Source organism: Carettochelys insculpta, chromosome 13 (genome assembly GCF_033958435.1).
Source record: "Carettochelys insculpta isolate YL-2023 chromosome 13, ASM3395843v1, whole genome shotgun sequence".
Classification (NCBI taxonomy): domain Eukaryota; kingdom Metazoa; phylum Chordata; order Testudines; family Carettochelyidae; genus Carettochelys; species Carettochelys insculpta.
This window is the reverse complement of record NC_134149.1, coordinates 26,303,474-26,330,185: the sequence shown is the minus strand read 5'-3', so window position 1 is coordinate 26,330,185 and position 26,712 is coordinate 26,303,474. Positions and strand designations below refer to the sequence as shown.

The window sequence follows — 26,712 nt, the reverse complement described above, 5'->3', positions numbered from 1 at the left end:
CTTTCCCATTGCCTCCTGGTGTTGACTGCGGAGTCGTAGCTATATCAGGGTTGTACTCTTCAATTCATTCAACACCTCTACCCTCTTCAGGGCCCCTCTCATGAGAACCTACTTGTGAAGAAGGTTCAGGAGCTTTTGCAGATGGGCGCGGGGCTGAAAGTTTGGCCCCCGGTATTGGGCTAGGCCTCTGTTCCTGATGCTACTTAATACCCAAAGCCAATGGCTGAGAGACCTCAACAGGCTTCTGTAGAAACTCAAGTTCCACATGTTCTTTCTACTCTCCATCTCTCACTGGATCCAGGAGACTGGTCTGCTGCCCTCAGCCTGAAGGGTGCCGCCTTCTACCTGGCCATCTTTTCAGGTCACAGGAGGTTCCTTCTTTTCATAGAGGCCTCTGCCCACTACCATTTTGCAGTCCTCCCCTTCAGACTGACTACAGCTCTGAGGGTGCTCACCAAACATGGCGGTAGCAGTGGTCTACCTCAGGTGTCAGGGCATCCAGATTTACCTTGACCTGGATGACTGGTTGGTCAAAGGCAGGTCCAGATCCACCACGACATAGGGACTTTTTTCTAGACACCTGTCGATCGTGGGTCTCATTCAGGAGGTGTCTGTGTATCCTCTGAGCATGGCCAGAGTCTGCCTTCCCTTTTTGTGTTATATGGTGGTGTACATTTGTACACCTCCACATCATGTTCTGCATGCAGCTGCTGCTACACCAGTGGCTGGTGTCCGTGTGCTTGCAGTCCAGGGACCTCCTGGACAAAGGTGATCACGATCTCCTGACAGCTATCACCCTGCAGTGGTGGAGTGTGCAGAGAACATCCTGGAGGGAATCCCAGTCTCCTCCCCGGCTCCCTCCGTTGAACTTGTGATGGATGCCTGAGAGCTGGGCTGGGATGCAAAGCTGGGTGAGCTCTGGACGCAGGAGTGATGCATGAGGGAGGCACATGACACCCTGAACATGATGGGCAGGAGGGGCAAGGTGACAGACCCTCTGGGAGGCCCTGGGGAAGAGCAGGGAGGTGGCTGATAACTCCAGCAGGAGTCCGTTCCCTGCCTCCCCCACCACATAGTACTCACTGACAGCAGTGGGGGAAGCAGAGTAAAGTGGCCACACACACAGGATTGCATCACTGGGGAGGGACAGGACTGCCCTCCCATGCTCGCTGGCAGGAAGCGGGGTGACGTGGCTAAGAGCCAGGGGAGCAGAGTGAGCTAGGGCCACGTTGCTCCACTTCCCCTGCTGCCGCTGGTAAGTATGGGAGTGCCTGACTCCTGCTGGCGATGCCGGGTCCCCGTTAGTCCCTCAGGCTGGGAAGAGGCAGGGGAGAGAGAAACAGGGCCTGAGGCAGAGGGGGCATCGTTCTGGCCTTTCTCTGCGCTGGGGTGGCATGAGGAAGAGTCACGTGTCTGGTAGCCCTCCCGTATACGTCCTCACCAGTTGCCCTTGTCCAGACCCAAGGGCTGTGGACCCTGGAGGAGGTACGGTTGCACACAAATGCTAAGGAGCTCAGAATGGCATGTCTGGACTGCGGGGTGTTTGTATGGCATGTGTCAGACAAGATGGTGCCATTTCTCATTGACAATGTGGCCTCAATGTTTTACATCAACAGGCAAGGGGGAGTGTGCGCCTCCCCTGGAACTTCTGTATTAGCCATGATGTACACCTGGAGGCAGCTCACCTCCCAGGGATCAGCAACACTCTAGCAGATCACCTCAGCAGGGACTTCTCCCCCCACACCCTCCCCCAGGAAGCAGCCTTTGAAATCTTCCAGAAGCGGGAGACTCCCCAAATAGATCTCTTTGCTACCAGGCAGAACAGAAGGTGACACTGTTTTCTGCTCCCGATGGGACATGGGCAGAGGCTCCCGCTTGGACGGCTTGCTCCTGCCTTGGGCTGAGAGCCTGCGGTATGCATCCCACTCAGCTCAAACAGGTCAAGGCCTGGGTCACCCTTATTGCCCCAACCTGGCCTTGCCAACGTTGGTTCAGGACACTACAGGACATGGTACCTCGTCTCCCCCCCGCCACCGCCCCCATGTCTGAACCTCTTACTTCAGGGCTGGGGCTGCCTTCTCGATCCCAGCCTGGCTTCCCTGCACCTCATGGCGTGAATGCTCCATGGCTCAGCAAGGTGGAACCTACCTGCTTGGAAGAGGTCCAGCCGGTCCTGCTGGGAAGCAGCAGCAAACCTTCCACAAGGCTGACACCCTAAGCGAAGTGGATGAGATTTTCCCGCTGGGAGCAGAGTGGGCTATCTTCCCGCACAGTGCTCTGGGGCAGTCCTGTTCTTGACTACCTGCTGCAATGCCAGTGCCAAGGCCTGGCACACTCCTCCATTAAAGTGCATCTTGCAGCCATCTCTGCTTTCCATGGGCAGGTTCAAAGGCAGACGGTGTTCCAACACAGGAATGCAGTTTTGTGCGGTCTCAAGCGACTCCATCCGCAGTTGTGGGTCCCCAAGTGGGATCTTAATCTAGTCCTCTCCCGACTTAGAGGGTCACCAGTCAAATCGCTTGGCGCCTGCTCCCTCTTCCACTTGTCCAGAAATTAACGAGGCCATGATCTTCTCTGTGCCTCCGTGGGTACTGCTTGGAGCCATCTAATGCGGAAGGTACCTGAGCAATCACTCGAGCAAAGACATGTGCCTTTGTGAAACGGGTGTTCTTTGAGATGTTACTTGTGTCCATTCCATGACTTTATACCATGCTATGGCAGCACCACTCCAAGGTCTGCAAGAATTACTGGCCTATGCATACTACTGAGGGAAAAATATCTGGCACTGGTGCACATGGTGAGTGTGCAGACCTAATGTGCAATGGACGTGAACACTGCATCTCAAAGCACAGCAGTTACAAAAAAAGGTAGTGGTCTTTTTTTCTTCACTCTACAACATCTGTGTTGAAACTGCATGTGCAGAGACTGTTTGTTTCTGTGGGCCCATTTCTAGAGCGAGTTTCCTTTTAGCATCTGCAAAAGATTTTTGATGACAAATCAGGTGAAAAGAGCAGCTGCCCAGGGACTTGTTGCAGATGAGACCAGAGTGGCCAAACTGTCTGGGAATCTGTGTGTATGCATCTTGTATCATTCGTGTCTCCCAGTCCAATGGCGAGGATGCAGAATGTCCACTCAAGCCTGGCTGGCAGCCACCTGCTTCAACCTGGAGCCAGTGCCAGCTCAGCACCATGGAAGCTTGGGTTGTGATTAAAGATCTGAAAGGTCAGCTATTTTAATCCAGGAATTAAGTCTTCCTAAGGGGAGCATTAAATGTCAGGGTCATAGTGCAAAGAAACTACTCAGGCTGTGGGATCCCTGTATACAGTCTGTGTGCAAAGACCTGTCCAGAGCCCTGAGAGATACTATTTGAATCAACGTATTTTTCATATGTCTCCTCTACAACAGGTGCAGCATGATTTACAGCTTTTGCCTTTTGAGTAGCCAAAGCATTTTCAGTAACCGGCGTGTTAATCGTACAGTCCTTTTTGGGTCTGTTCCAGAGCAGATTCAAACTTGGATCTCTCCCATCCCAGGCCTGGGCCCTAACTATGCTGGTAAAGGCTTTAAAGGGGACAGTGGTGCCGCTAGTAACATGACTGCAGGCCATTTTGTGAATGGCCAGTTTATTCATGTCAAATTCCAAAATAGTTTTGAATCGACCCAAACTGCATTTTTTGGTTGAATAAACTATTCACACACAATTGTTTTGCCCATCTCTAAGGCTAGATTTACACAAGGGTAGAAAGTTGATTTCTGATACACAATTCTAGCTGTGCCATTAACGTAGCTGGAATTGATGTATCAGAATCGACTTTCTTACCTAGTGTACTCCAGGGCTCTTCAGGCTCGTGCCATCATCCCTTATTCTACGCAATAATGTGGAGTAAAGGGGTCGATGGGTGAGCCCACAAAGGTCAATTTGGCCACGTCTTAACACACACGGCAAAATCGAGCTCCAGAAGATACATCTTCCCATGGTCGGTATAGGTTAGCCCTAATTGTCACTTTCTTTTTGAGAGAGGCTTGAGCACTTGAAGGAGCATCACAGGGGCTTTGGCAACTGAGCTTTGGAGTGAGACATAGCCATGGTGTGCAGTACGCTAGCCACATGTGGCTATTTGGCTGGTTCAATGTGGCTAGTTGTCTTGTACTATAAGAATCTCAAACCATTACATTTTCAGAATAACATGGCTAGTTTGCTATAGTGGCTACTGCTTCAGAACTGGTTGGACACCACGGACTGATTGGTTAAGGTTGGTCTGTAGCATCTTGCCCTTTCCCAATATCTAGGTGCAGGGGTTAGTTTAATTTCAGGATCATCCTGTCCAGAAGTGGCATGCTCTGGGATGCTCGTAGTATCCCCTGGATTAAATCAGACACCTAGCCTTGTTTTTGCTCTGAAAGGGTTAGATCTACAAGCACTGACTTTGCCAGGCAGCTTCTTACATAATGGGATGTTGCATGCGGGGACCTAAAGTGCCTGAGTATGCCTCTCCATATTTAAAATAACAATGAAAGGCTATAGTCTCTGTTTTACTTGCATTAGATACCAGCCTTGGTCACTTGCTGAGCTGCTGATGCTAGCCTTGACTGTGGAGAGCTTAGGGTTCCCAAGTGAGTCATGAGGTAATTGCATCTTGTGAGAAATGGAGAATTTGGTGTATTAAATGTAACACAAAGGAGGAATAAAGGCTGCCTAGTGCACTTCAGGCTTAGCCTTCTTGAAGGTGACAAAGGCTCTTGGCTACCATACAGACATGAGCCATGTAAGAAGCTGGGAAGATGGAAGCAGAGAGAGGGAGGGGCTGACTATTCTTTTCCTTAGATTCCCAGACTAGAAAGTGAATTTGGATCCACTGCTCCTGAGATGTTAGAAGGGTGTGTGAAACTCTGCTCCTTTCCCTTATTGCACTAGTACGGGACAGGGCAGGAGTGGCTTCAGTACACATTTTCTGTGGCTGTAGAGTCCCCTTCTCAATGCAACTGCGTCTGCAAATTGAAAGATTGTTAACAAACTCCTTGGCAGAGTGACAGGTCAGTGTCCTTGTACCCTGCCTGCCAGACCCTGCACAAATCATCTTGTACTTGCCATGGCAGGAGATGTGACAAATGTTCCTGATCTGACAAAAGGGGCTCGTGAGCTGTAGGGCGAGTCAGAGAATGGAGAAACGATAGGTGAGGAAGAACAAACAGGTACACCTCAGGCTGTCCCCCTTCCGCATAGCCCAGAAATGAAATAACTTCTACAGTTATTGCTCTGTGCAGTGAAGGGGTTCACATGGAGGATGAGGGGCAAAGGAGGGGCGGTACCATCCAGGTAACACTGTGGGGATGAGACTTGGGGTTAGAGGGATGCGTTCATGTTCAGTTAAGCTTTTCACGCAAGGCTTTGTAGTTTCTTGTATACATGATTTGGCTCTGATTTATAACCCAAAAACATCCTTAACGATCGCACCATGGTGTGTGGAGCTACCTGTGCCCTGAGGGAAGTTCTGTGACAGGAGGGTGAGGAACAGGTAAAAGGAGCAGCTACAAAAGATGCAGGGATGGATTTCCCCCTAAAGCCTTCCCACAGTCTGTAGGTTTGCATTGAATGCCATCAGCATGTGCCTCTGGGACATTTATGATATGTCTTCATTGCAGAATTAATGTGGGGTCTTACATGGGTGTTGCCTCTAACCTTCTCTCCTGTCCACACAAGTGTAACCCATTCACCCCAGCTTGATGTTTCGAACCTTGGGTAGCTGGCCTGTCTGGCACTCAGGTGCTGTTTTCACTTGGGTTGCAAAGGTTAAAGTGCCCCCACAATTCGTTGGGAAAGAAGCAAAGCGCCTCAGTTTAATGCAGCACAAAGTGGTATGCCCACCCCTAGAAGTGCTAGTGACACACTCAGGTAAGTGCAACACCACTGAGGACACAAGTCAAGCAGAGCTTTGCAGTGTAGCCAGTCACACCCAGACTGGATTAACCCAGGTGCTCATGCTTGGGTACTAGGTAAATTCTGCAGTAAAGACACGGTAAAAATTCCCTTGCCTGATATAGAAATTGATAGGAAGTTTGGAGGGAAATGGGGAGAACTTGGGAAGGAGAGGGAAAATGTTACGATGGACATGACTGGCACAGATGTGGCGAAGGTGGGGAGATCTTAATGGGTGGGTTAGATCAGAAGGAAGCTATTACTGAATCAATAGGCAGTTGGGATAGTTTAGTTAAAGGTAAATTACCAGGCAAAATTGTGTTGGTTCCAGTTGCCTACCGGTGTTGAAGGTGTGGTCTCATCGTTTGGCTTGTCCGTAGCTCACTTGCCGCCTCAGATAGAGATGCCCATGCTTTCCTGTGGAACCAATTAAGCAGGTACATAGATTTTCTCCCAAAGAGGACAGATGACTCTCCCAGGCCCTGCAATTGCAAAAAAACCCATAACCCAGGTTCTCCTGGAGGTTTTGTCCTTGTCTGGGTGTAGCTGGGAGTCTCATCTTTTTTTTTTTTTTTTTTAAATTTCCCCATGAGGTGCACTCTCACTGTTCAGAAAAACCAATGGAGAGTGGAACGGGGCAGGCAGGCAAAGAGGTTTTTAGTGTGGCTGTTTTGTCTGTTAACCATGAGATCAATAGGAGCTTAGTGCTGGAGAACCTACTTCTTACTTCTTAGCATCGCCATAGATAATGGGCTCTTTTCTTGGGAGTGTGATTACCCCAGCCTCCCTTCTCAAGCTGCAGGGCTACTTCTAGCAGAAGAGCCTAATGATCCTGCATTTGGAACTTTCCTTAAGCTCTCAGAGATGGGAGCTCATCATGTCCTCCCCTGATGGGGTGTGGGTGGAGTGTGCAGGGAATCCCCTTCTTAAAAGAAAAACAAAAGCAAAGGCCCTGGCTGACTGCTGGGTAAGGGCTCTTGGGTGCTGGGGACATACTTCTAAAGAAGAGGAGGAGGGAGAGCAGAGCCAGATTGCATTCTGTGTCTCGGCTGTACCTAGCATCAGGCTGTTGTACACAGATGGGAGAGTAATTAAGAATAATAAAAGAAAAACTGTTTCAATTTGCTGCAGTCTCAGCATGTTAATTGTGCGTTGGTGCCCAAATCATAGCAGAGATGTGCTAAAGGGAATCAAGGAGAGAGAAATCAAACATCTTATTTCATCCAGTGTTGACCAGTTAAAAGACCCTGGCATCTGGCTGCCAAAGAGTATGCCTTTGACGGCTTTTGATCTTCCAAAATCAAATTCTTGTACGCCATTTAATAAGTAACACTCGAGAGCAGACAAGCTGGAATGAGCGTGCTCAGGGAAAGGCATTGCACAGAGAACATCTCTGCTGCTAGTAGCTGGACTGAGAGGAAGAATCCTGTTGAATTCTCCTTGTCTCCATCTGCTTATAAGCCATGTACTAGACCAGTGGTTCCCGAACTTTTCAACATCACACCCCCTCTTTTGATTTGAGAAACCCTCATGCCCCCCCACCGTCATACATCCCTGCTTTTTACAAAAAAAAATCATAATTTAAAATAAACATAAAAACTTGATATAAAAATTGTATTAAAAATAAGCACAAATAGTTTTTCTTGGCTCCTTGCGAGTGCCTGGTGCAGCCCCAGCTGGCCAGCTGCCTGAGCCCTGTGCTAGCCGCCAGAGCTACCTGCACCAGCTACGTGCCCACTCCAGCCCTGCGCTTCCAGAGTTGCCTACCTGAGCTGGCCAAGCCCTTCACTGCCAGGGCCAGATGCCTGAGTCACCCACCTGAGCCCCGTGCTGCTGGGGCCAGCTGCCTGCCTGAGCTCTGCACTGCCTGGGCTCACCGCCAGCCCACCCTCCTGAGCTGCTGCCCTTCTGCTGGCCCAAGCAGCCCTAGCCCTCATGAGCCACCCACCTGAGCCCCTCCCCTGAGCCAGGCACCCCTAGCTCCACCCCGTTGAAACCCATCCCCCTTTTGTCCCCCTCACCAGCCCCCCCAGCCCCTCTCTAATCCCCTTTCCTGAGTCAGGCACCCCTAGTGTCCCATCTAACCCCATCCTCCTCTTCCCCCCCCCACCTTTGCAGGAGGTAGCTGGCTCCACCTGGGCCTTCACTGGCTACCTGCTTTTTATAGCAGCTGCACCAGGTGGCCCGCGTGAAATGGCAAGGGCTGGCTCTTTCTTGGGGTGGGGGTAATGATGGGGGAAACTGGGTCACCTTGCACCCCCCCCCCCCCCCCCCCGGAATTTCTTCACACACGCCCAGTTTGGGAATCCATGAACTGGACAGTTGGTGAGTTTCAGCCATCTCTCAGCATTTTGTTTGTCTTATGCTTAAAGCCATAAGCATAGAATCATAGAACACCAGGACCGGAAGGGGCCTCGAGAGGCCATCGAGTCCAGTCCCCTGCCCTGATGGCAGGACCGACCACTATCTACACCATCCCTGATAGACATCTGTCTAATCTGTTCTTAAATATCTCCAGCGAGGGAGATTCCACAACCTCCCTTGGCAACTTATTCCAGTACTTGACCACCCCGACAGTTAGGAACTTTTTCCTAATGTCCAACCTAAACTTCCCTTGCTGCAGCTTAAGTCCATTGCCTCTTGTTCTCTCCTCAGAGGCCAAGAAGAACAAGTTTTCTCCCTCCTCCTTATGACACCCTTTAAGATATCTGAAAACCGCTATCATGTCCCCCCTCAATCTTCTTTTTTCCAAGCTAAACAAGCCCAGTTCTTTCAGCCTTTCTTCATAAGTCATGTACTCCAGACCTTTTATCATTCTAGTTGCTCTTCTCTGGACCTTCTCTAATTTCTCCACATCTTTCTTGAATTGGGGTGCCCAGAACTGGACACAATATTCCAGCTGAGGCCTAACCAGCGCAGAGTAGAGCGGTAGAATGATTTCTTGTGTCTTGTTCACAACACACCTGCTAATGCATCCCAGAATCATGTTTGCTTTTTTTGCAACAGCATCACACTGTTGACTCATATTTAACTTGTGATCTACTAGAACCCCTAGATCCCTTTCTGCTGTACTACTTCCTAGACAGTCTTTTCTCATTCTGTATGTGTGAAACAGATTATTCCTTCCTAAGTGCAGCACCTTACATTTATCTTTATTAAACTTCATCCTGTTTACTTCAGACCATTTCTCCAATTTATCTAGATCATTCTGAATTATGACCCTATCCTCCAAGGTAGTTGCAACCCCTCCCAGCTTGGTATCATCTGCAAACTTAATAAGCGTACTTTCTATGCCAATATCCAAATCATTAATGAAGATATTGAACAGAACTGGTCCCAAAACAGACCCCTGCGGAACCCCACTTGTTATGCTTTTCCAGCAGGATTGAGCACCATTAACAACCACTCTCTGGGTACGATTAGCCAGCCAGTTATGCACCCACCTTATTGCAGCCCCATTTAAGTTGGACTTGCCTAGTTTGTGGATAAGCATTTGATACGGTCTCGCATAATATTCTTTACTAAAGTCTAGGTATACCACATCCACTGCTTCTCCCTTATCTACGAGTCTCGTTATCGTGTCAAAAAAAGCTATCAGTTTGGTTTGACATGATTTGTTTTTTTACAAAACCATGCTGGCTGTTCCCTATCACTTCACCACCTTCCAAGTGCTTGCAGATGACTTCCTTAACTACCTGCTCCATTACCTTTCCTGGCACTGAAGTTAAGCTGACTGGCCTGTAATTTCCTGGGTTGTTCTTATTCCCCTTTTTGTAGATGGGCACTATATTTGCCCTCTTCCAGTCTTCTGGAATCTCTCCTGTCTCCCATGACTTTCCAAAAATGAGAGCTAATGGCTCAGCTACCTCTTCTATCAGCTCCTTGAGGATTCTAGGATGCATTTCATCAGGCCCTGGTGACTTGCAGACATCTAATTTTTCCAAATGGTTTCTAACTTGTTCTTTTTTTATTTCAAAAACTAACTCTACTCCTTTTCCACCAGCATTCACTATGTCAGGCATTCCTTCAGACTTCTCTGTGAAGACCGAAACAAAGAAGTCATTAAGCATCTCTGCCATTTCCAAGTTCCCCGTTACTGTTTCTCCCTCCTTGCTGAGCAATGGCCCTACCCTGTCCTTGGTCTTCCTCTTGTTTCTAATATATTTGTAAAAGGCGTTCTTGTTACCCTTTATGCCTGTAGCTAGTTGGAGCTCATTTTGTGCCTTAGCCTTTCTAATTTTACTCCTGCATTCCTGTGTTATTTGCCTATGTTCATTCTTTGTAATTTGTCCTAGTTTCCATTTTTTATAGGATTCCGTTTTTAGTTTGAGATCATGCAGGATCTCCTTGTTAAGCCAAGGCGGTCTTTGCCCATATTTACTATCTTTCCTACATAGGGGAATAGCTTGTTTTTGGGCCCTTAATAATGTCTCTTTGAAAAACTGCCAACTCTCCTCAGTTGTTTTTCCCCTCAGTTTTTCCTCCCATGGGATCTTACCTACCAGCTCTCTGAGTTTACCAAAATCTGCCTTCCTGAAATCCATCATCTCTATTTTGCTATTTTCCCTCCTACAAGTCCTGAGAATTGTGAATTCTATGATTTCATGATCACTTTCACTCAAGCAGCCTCCCACATTCAAATTCTCGACCAAGTCCTCCTTATTTGTTAAAATCAAATCCAGAACAGTTTCTCCCCTGGTGGCTTTTTCAACTTTTTGGAATAAAAAATTGTCTCCAATGCAGTCTAAGAACTTATTGGATAGTCTGTGCCCCTCTGTATTAGTGTCCCAGCATATATCTGGATAGTTAAAGTCCCCCATCACCACCAAATCCTGGGCTCTGGATGATTTTGTTAAGTTGTTTAAAAAAAGCATCATCCACCTCTTCCACCTGGTTAGGTGGCCTGTAGTAGACTCCTAACAGGACATCACCCTTGTTTTTTACCCCTCTTAAACTAACCCACATACTCTCAACACGTCCATCTCCTATGTCCATCTCCACCTCAGTCCAAGTGTGTACATTTTTTATATATAAGGCAACACCTCCCCACTTCTTTCGCTGTCTATCTTTCCTAACCAGGCTGTAGCCTTCAATACCAACATTCCAATCATGTGTATTATCCCACCACGTTTCTGTGATGCCAATGATATCATAGTTGTATTTATTTATTAGCACTTCCAGTTCTTCCTGCTTATTACCCATACTTCTTGCATTGGTGTATAGGCATCTTAGATATTGATTTGAACTTTCCCCCCAGTTTTTTCCTGGCCCTCTTTTTACTCTGACATTTGTTGCCCATGCTCCCTTCTACTTCCGACCCATCTCCCAGGTTTCCATGTTCTCCACTTACCTGCGGGCTTTGCTCCCCTGTCCCTGGCAAACCTAGTTTAAAGCCCTCCTCACCAGGTTAGCAAGTCTGTGTCTGTATATGGTCTTTCCCCTCCTCGAAAGGTGAACGCCACCTCTGCCTAGCAGTCCTTCCTGAAATAGCATCCTGTGGTTGAAGAAACCGAAGCCTTCCCGCCGACACCATCCACGCAGCATGTTCTAGCAACAGCCCAAGCTCTGCTTGCAGCTCCGTATTAGCTGAGTATTTCTCCTAAATTGATTAACAGTGTAGTTAAGTGTTGGCATTACGTTCTTATCACTGGGTCTGAGGGTTAATTCTCCCTTGAGATGAATAGAGACCTCTAACAACTCAGAACCAAATACTAAACTCCTGTTAAGTCCATGTAAAGAGAGTTTGCACAGAGGAGCCTCATGCTCCAGGCTCAGGGAAATAAGCAGAAAATCTTGCAGAAATTGGTGTGGCCACAAGAGAATGTTGACATGGGAAGGGTGGTTTTGCTGAGCCCCTGCTTATGCTAATTAAGGGACAGCTGCCCTTTGGAGCAAAACCGTGGTGGGGCATGATAGTAATCGCCTCATGGCAGCTGCTGCAGCAGCAGCTTTGGCTTGAGGATGTGGCGTTGATACTATTGTGGAGAAGGCATTTTGCTGAAGCTCAGCACAACAAGGCCATACAAACGCGCTGTGCTGTTGAACGTTGACAGGACTTAGAAATACTCTGTCCCGAGTGTCCCTTATAAGCCTCATGCTTGAGTGGCTACACAGGAGAGATTCTAGTGCCACCCTGTTGATTAGCAGGCACCTAGTCCCCACAGCTGGCAGCATGTTTCTGTTGGTGGTGCACAGCTGCGCATGCCTTGGTGCACATAACAAAAGTTATTCTGCACATGGATGATAAAAATCGGAGGGAACATTATCTGTGATTTGCACTTTCTCTGCCATAAGCTCTTGCCCCTTGCTGTGGTTTATACTGGCAGGTGAGATTTATCTCCTTCCCCTGCTGGCTGCTGATGGTGCTCCTTAGGAAAGCAGACAAGCAGATTTGGTCTCCTGTGTTCACCATGCCCTGACAAAGCTCTCTTTAGTTACAGAGATTGTTTGCCACCTGTCTTTTCTGTGAGCCTCTTTCTCTGCCAGGAGCCGTTTCCTTGGCTCTGGTGTGTGCCATCTTGTGCAGCTTTCTCTGGCCAGTGGTGCTCCTGTGTCTAAAGAGCTTTCACTGCCCAGCTGTGTGAATCAGACCCTGTGGACCTGGGTGGTTTTCTCTGTGATTGGATACCACATGATGGATGGAGAGAGGTTTCCATGTGGTTTTAATTTTTCTTTTGTTTATAGTCCTCCTCTCTTCCCATAAGCCTGTCACAAGTGGGGCATAGGAAAGGAGCATTCCCTGATTTTTATCTTACAAAATACCTTGCCTTGTGTGCCCACCAGAAGTGGTCTGACTGCCATGGGTGTGTGCTTGCTGCATTCCCGTAGCCTGTAATGGTAGGCTAGGGGGTATGTCATTTTCTGAGTGTGAAACTCTTTTAGAATTGTGCTTTTGATCAATAGTTCTCTTTTTATTCCTGACCCTAGACACTGCAGGGGAAGTGGGTATGTGTGCATCTTTCCATCCCCGTGGCATTGTGGAGTCCGTAAGGGTGCCCACTGGCTTTTCTTGTACTCTGCAATCCTCCTAAATAGTGTTATTGTGCTGTCTTTCCCCAACAAAGGGCACACCAGGATTTGTAGTTCAGATGGTTTCAAAGAAGTCAACTTTTCTGCTGTTTCTGAAGGGAACTGAAAACTCCTTAACTCACCTGCACTGTTCTCTCATTTAGCTGCTCATCAACATAATTAAGAGGGATCTTTTGGGGACAGCTTGTCTCACTGCTGACCCTTTGTTTTACTGGGAATCTTGTCACTCCTGCACATGGAATACAGGATGTTGTTGGGTATTTTGGTTGTAACGTCTGATGCACAAAGGCTTGAAAAGGAGGTTGAGTTGAAAGTTCTCAACGTGGACAATAAGTTGGTGACAGTGGGCTGGAAACTGATAACAGTGTTAGTCTTCTAGAAAATTTGAAGCAGATGAAGATTTGACCTGAATTTACATAGCAGGATAAAAAGCCAGAGAAGGGACCATATCTCTCCTTGCTGGGAATGGTTGAAATGAATTCCATTATATGCTGCCTTTTTACAGTTTGTTTCTATGGTTCTGAGCACCCCTACTATAAAAACTGTTCCAGCACCCCTGCTTCCTGAGTTAGTTCTGTCAGGACACAGGAGTAGCTCCCTGAAGTGCTGCTATGAGGCATTTGAGTTTAGAGCTTGACCAAGAGGTGAACGGAATTTGCATACTTCTCCAAGGGAAATTCCCCCAGCCCCTCCATCCAGTTGATTTATGGCTGATGGTTGACAGAGGCCCTGATGAAACTAGCAGCTTGTGGATCCTGTAATGAAATATGACTTCAGCCAGTGAGGAGCTGGTGGCCTGAGAAGTTGGTGCCACAGGAGGATCATTAAGGCACCCTTGGATGACTTTTGGATCACTAATAATATATGTAGTTATTTTACATTAAGGAAGTAGGCGTTGATTTGATCATCTGCTTCTGAGCATCAGCAGATTGCTGTGAGCTCATTGGGCGGTTCCTCCTCTTTGAGCAAAGCATCAATCAGTTAACTAAGTTACACAAGGAAGGCCTGTACCTTCTTGTGAAGTACTGGTTATTGGTCCCTGACCATGGCAGCAGATTGAACCAATTTGTTTGGTTAGGTTTCTGCTAAGGCTGTTAAATATGTCTCAGTGCTCTGTGCAGGAGTTGAGGATGTGGGTTAGCTCAGGTATCCTGACCAAATTCTGTTTTGTATTACCATGGCACTGTCCTTCTAACAGATGGGGTGGAGATCAAAAAACAGAAGTGAAAAGACCTATATCGGGGTCTGCAACCAAAATAATGAGAAGAGCCATTTTTTCAAATTGGGTTACAAACTGAATACTTCAAGAGCCGCAATGCACGTGAATACGACACAGTCCTTAATAAATAACATCAAACCGTTGTTTTTGTGACCTCCTTTTTAAGAACAGCACTCGCACAGTAGTTTGTACCAGTTAGAAATGTTAAGTTACTTTTACCCCTGGGTTGGAGAGCAAATGAGGACAAGGAAAACGCTGCGCCTGGGGATAGGCTTTTAAGCAGGAAGGAGCAATGTTTTCATCAACCCACCATGCTGAGAAGGAGGAACTGGGCAGCAAGTTTCCTGCAGGTGGTGCTCCATGTCACACCATCTCTTCCCAGCCAGAGCCAAATCGCCAGCCCCGCTTGGCGTCTCGGGAACTGACAACGCTGCTGTTGGTTCGAGGCAGCCCGAGTTCCCATGCTCCCAGGAGCAGTGGCCCATGGATGCAGCAGCTGCTCCATGTGAGACCTGGAACCAGCTCCCTGCCTGCCCATCAGGCAATAGCAGCGTACCTTGCCTCCTTCCTTCCCTGTACACTGCTGGCAGGGATCCCGCCTGAGATGAGTTCTGCAGCCAGGCCTTGCAGCTCCGGAGCCACATGCAGCTCTTTAAGGAGTCATTTGCAGCTCCAAATGCTGCTGCCGCTGACTCCTCTAACTCCCTGCCCTGTCACCGCTGAAACAGTAGAACTAAATTCAGTTGATTTAGCAGACAGATTCCTTCTGCCACTCTCCCGGCCATTAAACCAACTGAATTTAGTTCTATTTTTTCAGCAGCAAGAGGGCAGGGAGCTGCAGAGGAGTCAGCGGCGGCAGCATCTGGCGCCTCAGATGACTCCTTAAAGAGCTGCTTGTGGCTCCGGAGCTGCAGGTTGCTGACCCCTGGCCTATATCAAGGGACTCCACTTCCCACCCCTGGCACCTCACTTCTGGGGAACCAGGATACCCAGTCGAGCTTCAAAGAAGCATCTGTTTGTCTCTTAATAGATATGTAGTTCTTGTTAGGGTTGCATACAGGCTAACCAAGCTCCTTACCAGACGTCACCCACAGTCCTAGCTCCAACACAGGCAGGCGTCTCAGCTCAATACTCCAGTCACGAATATAGGGGGCTCTTGAGCGTATTCTCCCCTTCAATAGCAAGGGTTGTGTGGCTTTCTTCACTCTTACAGGAGCAAACCAGGCTTTAAAATCTGCAGACAAAAACCAAAATAGTTAATGAGTTTAACTGCCCTGCAGTTACAGACATTTGAAGCCATTGAGTTTACCTGCTTTGATGTACAGTGTGTAATTAAATATGTATAGTTTATACAGCGTGTACATACACGTTCCTTACATGCACTTCAAGAAGTAAGGGGAATTATCCCCTGGGGTTGAGGGGGCGATGAAGTGTCCATATTCCTTGAGGATGAGGGAAGGGTGATGAAGGGCATGGTTCAGAACTGCTTCCTTACCCAGGAAAATGTCCTTTTAAGTGGCCTTGGTGTTGCTGTGTGCTGTTAAATAGCCACTTTCTCTTCTGCGCTCAGAGATGTGTGTGTCCAGGTGGTCGTAAAGTAATTACTATTTGTACTGTATTTTAGTTGTATGAATGGTTGGAAACAAAAAAAAATAACTGGCAAAGTTTTATTCCTGGCTACAGAAATGTCTCCCAAATACTTTTATTCACGATTTAGGTTATGGTAAGGCCTGGAGAAATCAATCATATTTGAGGTCTAATTATGCTAGTTGCTGAAAAGATACAGTAAGGTACAGTCCTTGCCCCAAAGTACTTGCATGCTAGGTAGGTCCCAAAAGAGTGGAGGTGGGGAGAGAGGATAGTATTGTCCTTGTTTTACATATGGGAGCGGAGGTAAAGCAAGATCAAAGAACATGCTGTGGTTGCTGTCTGTGTAGCAGAGATCTGAACCCAGAGCTGTGTCTCAGTTCTGTTCTTTAACTGCATGACCATACTTCCTGTCTATCTTCTGAATTGTTTATGCTTCATGGGTGGAATTTCTGTGCACAGCCCCCCCCAAACCCCCCCAAACATATAAAAACAAAGTTAGAGGGGAAAAAAAAAAACTGTACTGTGACCTACTCTTAAGTAAACGTTTTCAGGGCTGTAATTCCTCAGGCTTCAGAGCATAAGTACAGCAGCAGGTGGGGGCAGGTAGACATCTCCCCCCAGCCTTGTAATATAGAATTGCACAATTTGGTGTCCAGGTGCTGTGTGGGGTGGGAAGGGGTGAGTGAGCATGAGACAACTGGCTCCTTCCTGTGTTGCATCTCCTTGAAGCAATGCTGCACAGACAGATCCATCTTGTGCAGTGAGATGGGGTGGCGGGGGGGGTTAACCAACTTCTAGACAGACTGTTGGTCTGTGCTTCCATAGCAGCTCGTATTCAAGGCATCATCTAAGCTCAGCTAATGTTGCATTGTGCCTCTTGGAGGAGAAACCTTTGTGGGTTTGAGGCGAAGGAATGGGTCAGAAGGAGACAGTAACAAGGAGGTGGGAGAGGCCTGTAGACCCTATTCCATAAGATGGCTGGGGTCCATCCATCAACTGCAACGGCTTTTCTGAGCAGCGGCAGCTGCTTAGGTGTTAGACTAGTGCCCCAAGCTGCTCAGAAAGCCATTAACCAGCCTTAGGAGGGGGAGGGCAACAGGCTTGTGAAAAGAACATTTCATGTTTTGTCCTCATGGGGTTAACAAGCTCCCTATTAAGGGGAGACAAAGTGATGGAGAGAATCTCTCTCTAGTTTATGGCTTGGAAAGTTCAGCCTCCAGAGCATTCCTCTCCTCCAGTGCCCCGGCAGCCTTTCTACAGCTTTTATCCCCATTGTGCTGTGATGGTGGAGAGGGAGCCTTGGCCTTTGTCAGATTCCCTCTCTCTCTCTCTCTTTTTTTTTTTCCCCCTCAGAATACAATCTAATTAGCAGCTCAGCAACCAGTGCAAGCAGCAGGAGAGCTATTTTAATGGGCAGGAGGTTTAACTGAATGGAGCCTGAGGGGGGTGGAGCAACTGGGATTTGGAGAAGACTAGCGTTCGGTGTATTAAACATTTACTGTGTGCTCAGAACTGGAGAAGGAGGAAGCCCGTAAATATCCTGACCTGAGGCTAGACGTGGGGAGGGAGGTGAGAACATTGTGGAATGAATGCACGCATGAGGAAAGAGATGGAAAAACTTACTAGGCCTCATCGTACTACTTCATAGCTTAACTGGCTCCTGCTTCCAGGAGGTATTCCTGACATGTATCTTAAATTCCTTTGGTCAGGTTCATTCTCTTACTGTGATGTTTGTGAAAAGAATTGTCCGGTAATGTTAGGAGAAGCTTTCAAGTGTTTTCTTGGGCTATTTCTGAACAACCAGCCTGAGGTGACCGACCACTGAATGAGAGTCTAAATCACTGCATCCCGCTGCTTAGCAAAGAGAACGCCGTCGAAGAGACGTGGAGCTACTTGCATTTCGTCTGCGATCTTCCCCATTGTGCATGTGGTGTCTTACACGTAATTGTCTTTCAGCCATTCCCATTCCTTAGGGTTACCTCAACACAGGCATGAGATCAGAGTAACCGCTGCTTTTGGGGGTGCTCCCCCCATGTTAATCTGTGCCTTTCCCTTCACCTTCTTGAAGACCCTTCCAGTTCATAAATGCTCTTTAACTGAGTCTCCTTTTTCCTTGCAGCCACTTCCAATGGGACTCTGGAAGGCCTGGAGAACAGAGAAGGTGGAGTCTGCCAGACACGCTCTATGAAGATTGTCATGAAAGTGGGTCAGGGTGAGTCACTCCAGTTACCTAGAGTTTCGTTATGAGACATGAAAGCCCTATTGAAGTGAAATATGCTACACATGACATAGTCAGTTTGCAGTCCAGGATTGCTGAGATGTGCTAGTGAACCCCTCTTGGGAGATTGACAAAGTGCCATTGGTACAGCAGTGTTAAAACTCAACACTATAGAAGTCTTCTCATGAAGGAAATGAGCTGGGCAGGAGTGAAGACTTGCTGTCTTTTGAGTTGTTCATCCTAATTGTGACATCTTGTGAGGAGAGGGCGAGAGAGGAGTTAGGTTGATGTCTTTGTATTTGATCACTAACTTATGTTGATCAATTCTATAATAAATGTTACGGTGCCTGGATGCCTTTGGTTTGTTTGGTGATCTAAAATACAGGTCATGATGGTGGGGTGTGGGGTGCCCCATCTTGGCTCCAGTCATACCGGAGAAATGCATTTGTTCAGCACAGATTGAGTTTTAGGGACCACAGAGCAGTATGAGCCCAAGATACAGTAAGTGTCAGTTCCACCCCACCATGGTTTTGACTGAGCTGGAAACCAGCTGTAACTGTGAAATGGATGATAAACTGAAACTGGCTTGTTATGAGATCAGGCAGAGTCCTCCAGTGTCCTCCGAGGAGTGCAATAAAGGGGGTTTCCATCTTCCCCATTGCTGGAAGAACAAATCTGAATGTTGGAGGCCTCAGGTCTCTTGCAATAGCTGAAGTTGTTTTACATGTGCTGACCTGGCCTGTTGTCAGCTCCTGCCTAATATAGAAGGTAGACACAGTTTTCAAGTCTGAACCATTCTGCTCCAAAAGAAAGATAGCAGAAATGGCTTTCTACAAGAAAATCCAGTTATTAAACCAAAATGGGGCTTCTTGGCTTTCCTCAGCTGCCCCTTTCTTGAAGTGAGAGAGGGATGGCTGTCAGATGAGCTTTTCCCTCTGAAATAGCTCCATGCAGGGATCCCTCAAACTTGAGAAAGCAAAAGGCACACTGGCAACTTGCCAGAAGCCCATTAATTACTCCCAGGTTGCATGAAGTGGAGTTTATTGGAGCCAATCAGGAGTACAGGTCCTGGAAGCCATGTTGTCTAGGCAAAAAATTGCATTCTAGCAGCTGCAGTTTCTTCAGGCCATCCCCAAGGAATCCATATTCTGCAGATAGATATAAGGAGCTACAGCTAGAACCCCACGTCAACTGTCAGCAGTTCAGGTCACTACCACTTGAGTTAATGGCGATCTGGCAGAAACCTTATCATCTTGGTGGGAAAGAGCCTAAAGGTGGTAACGCATCGGCCATCAGACTACATGCTTATCACTGTTAACAATGAAGTTGGCTGTAGGTCCTATTGCAGAACACAATGCATTGCATTGGGTCCTGAGCACCCAAGGCATAGATAAGTGTTCTTGCATTGACCCTCATTTGAGCAGCCGTCTGCATATCTGCAGGTAATACTGGCCTGTCATCTTGTGGCCGGAGTGAGGTAGAGGAGTGATTTCACCCCTGAAACTCGGGAATTTCACCTTCTGGGCGTGATCTCACAGCTTCATCCAGTTGGTATTTCTGGAGCTGCAACTTCATACCAAGAGGTAGCACATGACCCACCTCTTCAGCTTTCTCAGTGCGTACGGGGATTCTAAGAGGAGGTCATGGCTCCTGGCATGGAGAGGAGGCAGCTGTGGGAACAGGGCTGAGGTACCAAATTCTTTCTGACATCTGATGCTTCCCTGGGAAATGCCCCCAGAATAAGGGATTGTAGTGCAGCCGTGACCTGTCTGAGTTCTTTAGCTGTGCTTTGTGGTTTAAATATTTCTGGCTGAAGCTCTTGAAAACTTCCTCTTCCCTATCTGTGGGGCTCTTCTGGGCCCCCATGATGCCACGGGCCTGATTCCAGTTCATTCCCTGCATGCAGAGCTCCTAAGGGCTGCTTTTCAGTATTTTGTTTCATGTTGTTGGGGCCAGGATTTATAAGAAAACAAAAGGAATAGTGCTGCAACCCTGGAAAGCTAGATTCCTTTGTGTTCACTTAGCTGCCTTCATTGGAATATGCACAGACCCATGCACTAGAGCTCATAAGGAATCAAAAAACCCACTAACAAAAAATTGTTTCACCCAGAGTACTGACAATATTCCAAACCTATAAACTCGACTCAGTCAGCCTCTTGCTGCCTCCACCCTCCTTTAGGGAAGGTCTGCACTCAAGTGGAAGGTTGTATTAATGTCTGCTATTCCATCTGTGTTAATTAGGTAGCTGGAGTCAACATATACTTTCATTCGGGTTTCCGTGATATCTCCAGTAAGCGTACGTCTTCACTGCAGAGGAAATTAGCACTGTTGGGGTTGACCTTCTGGAATACGATTTAGCATGCCTAGTAGGGACATGTTAAATCGAACTTACAGGGCGTCTGCATTGGTGCCGGTACTCCTGTCCCCCATTAGAAGTAAGGGTGCTTCCATCAGCCTCCCTTACTAGAGATGGTGAGGAAGCCCAAGCTAAGGTGCATCGACCTCTGCTATGTAATTAATGTAGCTGGATTTGCATACCTTAATTCCGGGGTGCGCAAAGTTGGGGGCAGGCCTCTTTGGGGGACATGAAATTTCGTAAGGGGGGCACAGCATTATTGGCTGCTGGGTCTCAGGCTCATTTATCTCATTAAAATGTTGACATGTTTCTGTTTTTATGTCTGTGTAGTCGCATTTAATTATCATCAATAATTTTTTAAATTCTACATACTTATTTTTTGCACATTCTGAAAGGTTGTTTTTTTTAACATGAACATAACTAATATTTCCATTAGTATGGATGACATTAGACAGGTGTGGCAGGGTGCTAATTGCTGGGACGAAAAGTGGGGCCTGAGGTAAAAAGTTTGCTGACCCCTGCCTGAATTCAACCTTTCACTTTAGCTTATAACTGCCCTAAGGGAGGTTGACAGGGCTTTCCTTACCCCAATGGTGCTCAGGAGTCCTGGCACTGATACAGGAGCCCTATAAGTTCGATTTAGCACGTCCCTCCTGGGCAAGCTAAAATGAATTCCAGAAGATCGACTGTGGCAAGGTTGATCTTCCCTGTCGTGGCAGTGTAACCTTAAAAACAGTGCTGCTTTGCCTCCCATTCCATGTGTGATTTCTAGAGTGGTGCCTGTCAGTCAAAGAGGCAGATGAGGAAGGTTCCTATCCTGAAGAGCTTGTGTTGGAAATAGAAGACCACAAACTAGGGGATGGGAGGTGGCAGCAGGCCACTGACTGAAGCTGAAGTTAGCATCAGGCTTCTTAGTTCTGTGGTTTTTCATTTGGCAGTCAGTCAGGTTCTGTTGCCTGTTTTGCTAATGTTCCTTTGAGGAGAGAACTAGCTTTGATGTTGCTATTTCAGTAACTCCTGTGGGTTGGCCTCTCTCCTTTCTGCATCATGTCACCTTCCCAGACCAGGGGAGCAGGAACAGGAATTGCTCCGTTCTCAGGCTGCTGTTCATCTCCCATGCTGGGTCAAGTCTCATTCATGCCCTTGGTCTGCTTGTTGGCAGAGTTCTGGCCAGAGTGGGTGAAGCTTCTTTGCTCGCCAGGTTGTATCTGAAGTGATCATTTCAGAGTGTAAAGTTGGGCACATAATGAAGTGGTCATGAAAGGGAGAGGCAGAGGATATGGCTATCCCTAGGATGACACTGGCGTGTCTGTGATGCTCACCTTCCCCTGATACTGAGCACACTATTTTTGGTGAGGAGGCATCAAAAGAGCCCTTGTTCTGCTTGGTAAGTGCCCTCCCTACTCTGTGGCTTTTTGTTACCACAACAGGAGCTACTTGCATTATTCATCAATGAGCAACAGATGCCTTGGAGGCCAGAGCAAAGTGGGACTGGAGTGCTGGGTTCTCCCCGCCGCACCTATGATGGGCTCATTTCTGTGCAATACTCGCCGGGATTTCAAAACCTGTGACTATGTTAGACAGGGGCAGAGGGACGCATTTGTTCCCCTCCTGGGAATGGCAAGAGGGCAGCCAAAATACCCCCATTTCAGGTGATCTTAACTTACATGGAAGCATTTTGGGAGAACAAAATCTCCAATATGTGACAAGTGCATTATTATTCTGCAAGATTAAGGAATTACTGTGGTCCAGAAAGCTCATGGGTAATGAGTTCACACAAATGTCACCCAACTGGTTACAGTAAATGGTAGTTTGTCATGTTGCCCAATGGAGTAATCCTGTTGCACTTAGGTCTCATCCATGACTCTACCTCTCCTTCATCTTTATCTGACTCTCACTGCTGTTTCTGCTCTAGTACCTCTGGCCTTGAAGGGGATGATGGCTGGATTTCCCACTCACCAAGCTGAGGGTATTACCTAAATGCCGCCAAACTAAAAGCTCTTCAGGCAATGCCATTCCTAATGGGCATTTAAGAAACAGATCTCTGGCTCTTGCTTTCAGCATGGGGGTTGCTCACCATTGAGATCAGAAGTCTGGGAATATCAGCACAGGCCTTTGGCTCACAACTGAGCTTTACCACCCATGATCTGCAGTGTCCACACTCCCTTTCTTACCACAGGCTCCAGATCGCATATGAGGTCTCGTTCTTGTGCTTGAGGTCCTACTCTCATCTACGCCTTGACATTGATTACCTGCTTGCCTTCTGATACGGGCTCTCTGCTAATTTTATTTGTCTAAAAATGCCTCTGTGCCTTTTCCATGGCTGTCCAGGGAATGTTTTTCTCTGAGCTGTAGAACAGTTCGCCTCTTTCCCTTCCTGCAGAAACCTCCTTCAAACCCCTCTTTGCTCATGCTCTGACCAGTGACCCACATAACAGATACCATGCAAGTCAAGAAAAAGCCATTAAATATGGCAGCTGACGCAATGCCCCCAGCGTCACCTCAGCAGCCATGGCCACATTTCCTTCCTTATTGCCTCTGTTTTCCCAGCATCGTGTCTGCCAGTCGCCACTTTGATTGTAAGTTCCTCAGGGTGGGGACTTGTGCTGTCAGTATTGCACGTTCTGCATTGCAGAGTATGTCTGGGGCCAGACTATACAATTGTATCACCTGTGAAATGAAGTGGTCCGTGGGCTGCACTTAATCCAATGGGAACACCTGCATTCTGACAATAAAGAGGATCTTACATCTTGCTTCTCTGCATCCTCCCACGCGCACACTCTCCACACACGAGGCTGAGCCGTGTCTCCACAGCTCCATGTGGCGACTTTTGACAGGTGTAGAACGCACTGAGCCAGTTTTCGCCTCTGGAGTCGCTCTCTGAGCTCTTACCTCAGGGTAGATGTGGACCAGCCAAGACTTGCTTCTGCAGCATGTAACCCCTTGGCTTGCTGGGCCAGCCTGGTGAGTGCAGGGCCCTCCAGGCAGAGCTGGGTTCCAGGCTGAGTTCAGGAAAAATGCTTGTTTGAGTGTTCTCAGGAGATGTAGTCTCACCCGCAGTCCTGCTTTTTAACACGTCCTGCCCAGGCCTGAACCGCTGGCCCCCTCCCCAACTAGCCTGGAAGGGGAGGTCCTGGGGCAGCGGCTAGGCAGCAGACAGCGGTGGCAGCCACAGGGGATAGCTTCTCTACAGCATCCCCCTTCCAACCTTCAGCACCCACCACAGGGTGGAGCAGCAGGGCTCAGGAGGCCAACATGGTGGTGTGGGGGCGGCTGAGGGGAGGCAGTCCCCTGCGGTAGCTACTGCCGCCTGTCCCAGGTAATTGTCCCCCTCCTGGGCCAAGTGGGAGTGGGGATCTTTGGGGAGGTGGGGGGCTGTTTTGGCCGAGCAGGGCTGGGGGAAGGAGCCTTGCAGGAGGGATCCAGGTTGAGCGAGTGTGGGGGTGGATCTTGGGGCAGGGGGGGCATGTTCAGACTGAGTGGAGGTGGCTTGTTTGGGCTGAATGAGGGAGGTGTGGAATGGGGGGAGCGGGTGTTCGGGCTGAGGAGGGGACTGCGTTCAGGCTGGGGGTGGATGCTGGAGTCTTGCAGGGGGGTTCAGTCTGAGCAGGGATGGCGTGAGGCGTCTTCAGGCCAAGGGCAGGGCCTGAGCCAGGGATGGCTGGAGCGAGGTGGGGGGGTGGGTGGGGCCAGCTGAGGAAGCCACATATAGACGAAAGCACACATCTCCCCTAGGAATTCCTGCGTACAGGCCTCCTGCCCTTGGGAAGAGGTGTCCGTGTGAAACCGCCTTCCGCCGCTCTCTTCATGGGGCGGCTGATCCTATGCTGTTTCGCAGTCACACTGAGAATCCCCACTTGGGATTTAAGCCCTATTGTGCTGGGTGCCTTGTGCACACCAGCAGATGTAATTGTTGCCTCTCCCTGTAACTTAAGACAACTGCTGAATGAAATAAAGGGAGGAGGAGATGAGGTGAAGGAGGTGCATGCTCAAGATAAGATCATGCCATCACATTAGGTTAGTGACTTGCACAGCTAGGTGGTCTGGTGGTTCTCAGTTGTCTTAAATTTCAGTCAAATCACTCTCTTTGCCTTACAACTAAGTCATTGTTGGCTGGTTAGGTTCTTGTGAGTGTCACCGCAGAGGTGAGTCTTGTGGAGGGATTAGGCGGAGGAAACAGGAGTGGCTTTACAGATTAATTCGGGGAGGGCATAAAGGGGTAGTGTGGAGGAAACCACAGAGAAAGATTAGAGAGTGACTTTCAAATGTGGGATTTAACCTCAGACCATCTCACATCCTCCAGTTAAATGGAAATGCCTCCAGTACAAAACCAAGCAGGACTGGTGCCTGCCTCCACCGAACATGCTTGCTGGTGCAGGAGAACACACAGGGCTGTTCTGGCTCAGGGACCTGGAGACTAGTTGTTTTGACAAGGGAGAGACGCCTTGTATCAGTCTGGTTCCCCTTGCCTTTCTCTGTGTGCTTAGCTTAGCTCTCAGTTCTGGGTCGGGGGAGATGAGAACCAGAGAGCACATTTAAAACCAAGGGGCGTGCTTCTTACCCCCGGTGATTCTAGGCTTTTTTACCAAGCCCCTCCCATGCTTACCTATCAGTTCCTTGCCCCATGCCCCTAATTCTTTCCCAGGCCCATACAAGCATACAGCCCTTGCAGAGGGCCAGCCCAGACTCCTGATGTAATGCACGTGTGTGCACAGAGCACTGTACTGAATCACCTTTCTGAGTAACGTTTGACATGGGCACTCAGGTGCCAGGGTAAGGAGTGCTGTTTAAGTGATTGCGGGTGGGGATAGAGCTACTGTTCTTGATGTTCTAAGCTAGCACCCAGAAGCAGATTTCTCATCCAGTCTGTCTTTTTCACAGATCCAAATGCCGTGATCCCTGAGCAGCTGACAACCAGTCGGCCCAGCAAAGAATCTGACAATACAGTGAAAATCGCCACTCAGAGTCCACGCAACAGGGTTCCTGTGGTGGAGGATCCTGGGAAGCCAGGTAGCGTTTGCCTGAATCTTTTAGAAAAGAGAAGAAAAACAGCTGTGCTCTTACCAGGGCCCAGGAAGTGTGGGCAGGACCAACTATTGCTTTCCAGAGGAGCCAGACTCAGTTCAGTTCTTACAGTCCAGGGAAGCCAAGATGTTTAGAGCAGGGAGTTAAAGCAGATATTGGGAAGCCAGTTGTATACGTTCCTGCAAACTCATCATCTGAGGCTCCTTTACCAGCATCTCCTGGTGTTAATGCTTAGCCTCTCTTTGGGAGGTACATAGGTGGCAAGATGCTACCAAAATCCAGAACGGAGGCAGCTTAGATTTAGACTTTGAAGGATAGTTCTTGGAACTGCCTTTTCAACCCCTCAGTGTCTTAAGCAGAGGGAGTTTGTCTTTAGCATTCTGCTGCTGCTGCTGCTGAGCCAGAGTTGGGGTGGCTGGAAGAACAGTATGTGCCTGGATTTTCGAACCAAGCCTGTGTGAAAGGCCTTTGAAGGTGGTTTCCTGAGTTGGTCTCCCTGCTGAGAGAGAAACATGGAATCCAGTGAAGAAGGGGGAAAGCAACTTGCTTTTTCATCTGTGATACAGAGAGGCAGCCAAACTGCTGCTCTCGGGAGTCTGCGGCTGCCTTCAGCTTGAGGGGTGAGAGAGAGGTGGGGGGCAGGAACAGGATATGGCAGATCTACAAACAACAGAACCCACTTTCAGTAGAGTTCTTGGGGGGGAAGCAGGGCCTCCTGGAGTTCATGGTGATTATAGAGTAGATATGAACCGCCATCTATCTCCAGTCCAGTCAGGGCAATGTGAAAGGAGATGATGTCAGGTTAGGGTTGAGGAAAGGGGGCAGCAGTGAGATGACAGTGTCTGTGAATGTCCAGGTTTCTCTGTTATGTTATGGCTGCACTGCAGTGAAGGTGTGATTGGAGCATGGGCAGGCATACTGCATTAGCTTTAATATAGCTAGCACCAGTAACAATAGCAGTGTAGACATGCTGGCATGCACTTCTGCACAGACTAGCAACCAGAGCACAGGCCCTCTGGGGAGCCTGGGTGAATATTCTACTCTAGCTGCTAGCCTAAGGGTCGGCAACCAAAATAGAAAGAAGAGCCTCTTTCTTTTTATTTCCAAATTGGGTAAAAGCTCAATAATTCAAGAGCCTGAATGCATGTGAATACGAGATGGTCCTTAATGAATAATATCAAACTGTATTTTTTGTAATCACTATTTTAAGAACAGTGCGCATACAATGATTTGTAATGCGATAGGTGTTTACAGCAGGACATTCACAAACTTTTTACATACTCTAATTCCTCACACTGTGTTTGTATTCGTACCACTGTCTTCCTGATTTTTGTCCCTGAACCCCCTTTAATTATGCC

General features: G+C 48.2%; 1 protein-coding gene across 1 annotated transcript in view; it reads left to right on the top strand.

Annotated features, from left to right (window-relative positions):
* Positions 1-26,712, top strand: part of EFNB1 (ephrin B1) — a 123,996-nt gene that overhangs the window by 89,593 nt on the left and 7,691 nt on the right. The window contains exons 3-4 of the mRNA XM_075007741.1: positions 17,875-17,967; positions 25,211-25,339. Coding sequence (XP_074863842.1) covers positions 17,875-17,967; positions 25,211-25,339 — 222 coding nt within the window. The remainder of the gene's footprint in view (positions 1-17,874; positions 17,968-25,210; positions 25,340-26,712) is intronic.